This window comes from Plasmodium vivax, genomic scaffold (genome assembly GCF_000002415.2).
Source record: "Plasmodium vivax scf_7177 genomic scaffold, whole genome shotgun sequence".
NCBI lineage: Eukaryota > Apicomplexa > Aconoidasida > Haemosporida > Plasmodiidae > Plasmodium > Plasmodium vivax.
Genome location: NW_001849940.1, coordinates 10,320 through 14,409, shown reverse-complemented (window position 1 = coordinate 14,409; position 4,090 = coordinate 10,320). Strand labels below are relative to the sequence as shown.

Below are 4,090 nucleotides of genomic sequence, written 5' to 3'. Positions count from 1 at the left end.
TTATATTAACTTTTATATAATTATTTTGTACAATGAGTTTGATATAAATTAAAAATTATATATGCAGTCATATTTTTTGTTATTTTATTTAAGTATGAAATATTAAAAATTTTTTAAATAATATTACAATTAAAAAAAAAAAATCACATTTTTTATTAATTAAATACAGAATAAACATTCTGTATTAAGAATAACATATTTCTATTATTTAAAAATATCATATATGTTAAAGAAAATACAATATAGGCAAAATAATATTTAGTAAATATATCATGAAAATATATGTTGCTTATATATATTAACATATCAAATAAGAAAGCAAATAATATATAGTTTCATGTATGCAATTTTTGTTTTAAAATACACATATTATCTTTTATTTTTAATTATTGTATAATAAAAAGTTGTATTCCTACAAATAGGACAAACTTTATTGCTATGTTACTATTTAATTGGCTATTTTTTTATATACAACATACATAATATTATTTTTATAGTGTTTCTATATATTGCTGTATATTTTTTGGATTACGCACTGATGCTTTGTGCATTTGTTGTTTATAATTTTATATTGTATAAGTAGCCGAAAATGAGGTTATTTTTATCTTTATTTTAATGCCTTACAGGAGAAATGGACATAAGGATAACGAAAATATTGCAAGAAAAAACTTTTTTCATATAAAAAAGTTAGAACACAGTAAATAGATTTAAATCGACTTACCGAATATTATTACTTAAACCTCTATTTTTAAATATACCAAAAAATAAATTATTAATTTTGTCAAAAGATAAAAGAATACGAATAATTCCGACATAATTAATATTATATATTTTTGAAAAAAATAAAATTATGGTTATTTTTTTCTTTTGTTTTGAAATTTGTTTATATAGTTTACATAAAGTTATACAGAAATATTGTTATGTGAGTAAATGTATCTATACGAACACGCTGTGCACATGGCATTATGTGTAAATAAAAATTTGAAAACGCTTTTTAAGTGTACATCAAATAAATTACACAGATGACAACATCCCTTTTTAACCAGCTCTCAAGGAATAAAAATGTACAATTTAATTTGTTTTTCAGCATATATAGTGAAAAATGGGAAGAATTGAAAAGATTAAAAATTTGAATAATACGTTAATATTGTAGAAATGCAAAAAAAATTTCGAGAAATTTTATTTATAGATATAGTGCGTATACTAAATGCACTATGCTAACGTGATATCGTATTTTGTTTATGCTATAAATATGTTTTTCATCAATTTCTTTCTTCTTAAAAATTCATTAAATACGATTTATTTTTAAATTCATTTTTATTATGAAAAACATTGTTATATTTATTTTTTGAAAAGGGGTTAAGAATATTTATTAAAAGTAATATTATTTCTACATTATGACAAATTTAGTGAAGGAATAAATGAAATTTAACATAAACTAAAGGGAAAAAACGCGGAAATAGAGGAATATTTTTTCATTTATTACATGGACTAATTTGAAATAATAGAACGCTAGAATTATAAAAAATCCGCTTATATAACTTTAATTCTTTATGTCATCGAACTTGTTCGCCTTTTAAAATGAAGCATTACTTATTTAATGAAATAATTCGTTCATTTATTTAATATTTATTTCTCCAAATAACCATGCACTATATCATTAAAGGTGCGCACTCATAAAAATTAGTATAAAAGTGTACATTATTCAAAAGAATCATTTATCTTTATAATTATATTCTCTACAAATGTAGCGCATTAGCGATTAAGTATTTACATAAAAGTTATATTATTTTCTTTAGAATGTTAATGTGACACGACTTATTATTTTAAGCATATACATTGTCATATTACATGAATAAATGGAAAATATAAAGGATAATATATGAAGATCGTCAAATATTATAAAAATATAAAACACTTTAGAGCTCGATTTATAGAGCATTAACGACACAATAAAACTTAAACTCCAAATAAGGGTTAATTATGATAAAGTTATATTTACATATAGATTATAATTTATTAAGAAGAATGCGTAGTGTATTAATAAAAAATATATATCTTTTTTATTCAATATAACTACTTATAACATCACAAGAATTGGTATTTTATTTAAGACATAAAAATAGAGAAGTAATGGCAGCCGCAGATCCAGGTGAGCAAAAGGTAACTATAAATTAACTGTTTCGATATTGTTAGTTTTTTTGGGGGAGTTCTATATTGATATAATTGTGCAAATAAATAATATTTTGAATAAATTTGTTTCCGTATTTATATATTAAAAATTTTCTTTTTTTCTCTAGTATTTCTTTTTCCGAGATTTAAGTGTGTATCAAACTCATGAAAAGGAAGCTAAGGAAAAGGAAGCTATTGAACAAGGTGATGGTGCAGAAGTTGTTTCTCTCTGCAAAAATGTTAAAGATGAGGAAAATATATGGAATGAAAAAATTCAAAACACTTGTGAACAATTTATAAAATATTTTATATTTTGTTCTAAAAATGGAAATACTATGGGTGTACAAAAAGAGGATTATTATATCGAATATTTTAACTATTGGCTTAACGATAAATTAAGAAGTCATGTAGAGTTGTCCGAGAATAGATCTAAGATATACAAGCACTTTGAAAATTTTTTTAATGGTGAAGGTGCTTTGAGTAAGTTAAAGAATAAAATAAATAATATTCAGGATAATTATTATAATAAGATGAATTCAATGTATAAATTGTATGATAATTATAATAAAATAAAAAATGTAGATGATAATGATAGTAATAAACAAAAAAATTGTTTGGATTATGCTAATAACTGCGTTACAGAATATTCAAAATATATATCTGAATGTTATAATAAAAAAGATGATAAATTTTGTGAAGCACTGAAAGAATTTGAATATATATATACAACTAGTAAATATAATTTCAAAGGATGCAAAACTATAAATTTACCACGATTACCAGAGTTCAAAAACGCTGAGGGTGAGAGAAATGTAAAAAGCCTAGATAAATTTTCGCCATGTAATGCAGTTGAACAGAATTCTGAAGCTCATAGAACGGAAGGAGAATATGAAAAAGTACATTATTTTTTTTAATTAAAATAATTTTTATAACATTTTATGAAAATGTTCTACTGTCCATAAAAAACATTATATAATATGTTGAATCAAAAAATAATGTCTTGGTATCATTAATATTTTTATGTTTCAGGATGCACTTTTAAGTGAGTTAAATTTGCTTAAGACATATGAAAAGTTTAATAGTAATAGTTATTTGTCTGAATATAATGAATATTGTTCAGATGAAATACAGTCAACCGAAAACTGTAAACTTTACACGCTTTGCGCTAGAATAGAAACAAATTTAAAAGGATTATCTAAAATGGAGAGCTCTATAAACGATAATGATCGTTGCTTATATTTCACCTATTGGGTATACGATCAAATCCATAAAACTTTTAGTAATAATTACATTGTTCACATACCCGATATATATAAGCTTTTTAAGGTAATATACAAAATTAATCATACATTACAAGGAAAAAACCAATGCAACATTGATTATAATCATAATGTTAAAGTGGAAGAATTAAAAGAAATGAAATATCTGCGTGATTATTTTATGAATTTCAATAGTGTTAGAGATAACCAAGTTTGTTTTAACGGAAAGAGGCAAACATGCTGTGATTATGCTAGGCATATTAATAAAATATATAAAAAGTACATAGGAAATTGCTGCACTTGTTATTTCCTTTCTGGTGAATGTAAGAACAATTGTAACGATTATTTTAGTTGTGACGATGAATATAATCCATATGAATTATACAAAAAATTTGAATGCAATAAATTACAAAAAGATAAGGAAGCTTTCGAAGAAGTGAGAAAACCCACAGCCATTGATTATTATGCTATAAGTCTAATTGCATTGAAATCCAGATGTACTACATTATTTTGTGACCTTTTCTATATGGTCGTTTTAGCTTCCTTTGCTGTACTTGTAATATTTTTCTTGCTTTTCATTTTTTACAAGGTAAGGGAATTTTTACATTAATATGAGGTTATGTTGTTCATTTTATGCCTTTTATTTTTTAGTACCATAT

The 4,090-nt window shown here is 23.2% G+C and overlaps 1 protein-coding gene across 1 annotated transcript; it reads left to right on the top strand.

Annotated features, from left to right (window-relative positions):
• Positions 1 to 2,133: 2,133 nt before the first annotated feature.
• On the top strand, positions 2,134 to 3,086 carry PVX_115990 (hypothetical protein; the record flags this gene model as incomplete). The annotated part of the gene is made up of 2 exons (XM_001612549.1): positions 2,134 to 2,163; positions 2,301 to 3,086. 2 exons carry the CDS (start codon positions 2,134 to 2,136, stop codon positions 3,084 to 3,086), a joined length of 816 nt encoding a protein of 271 aa, XP_001612599.1.
• Positions 3,087 to 4,090: the final 1,004 nt, after the last annotated feature.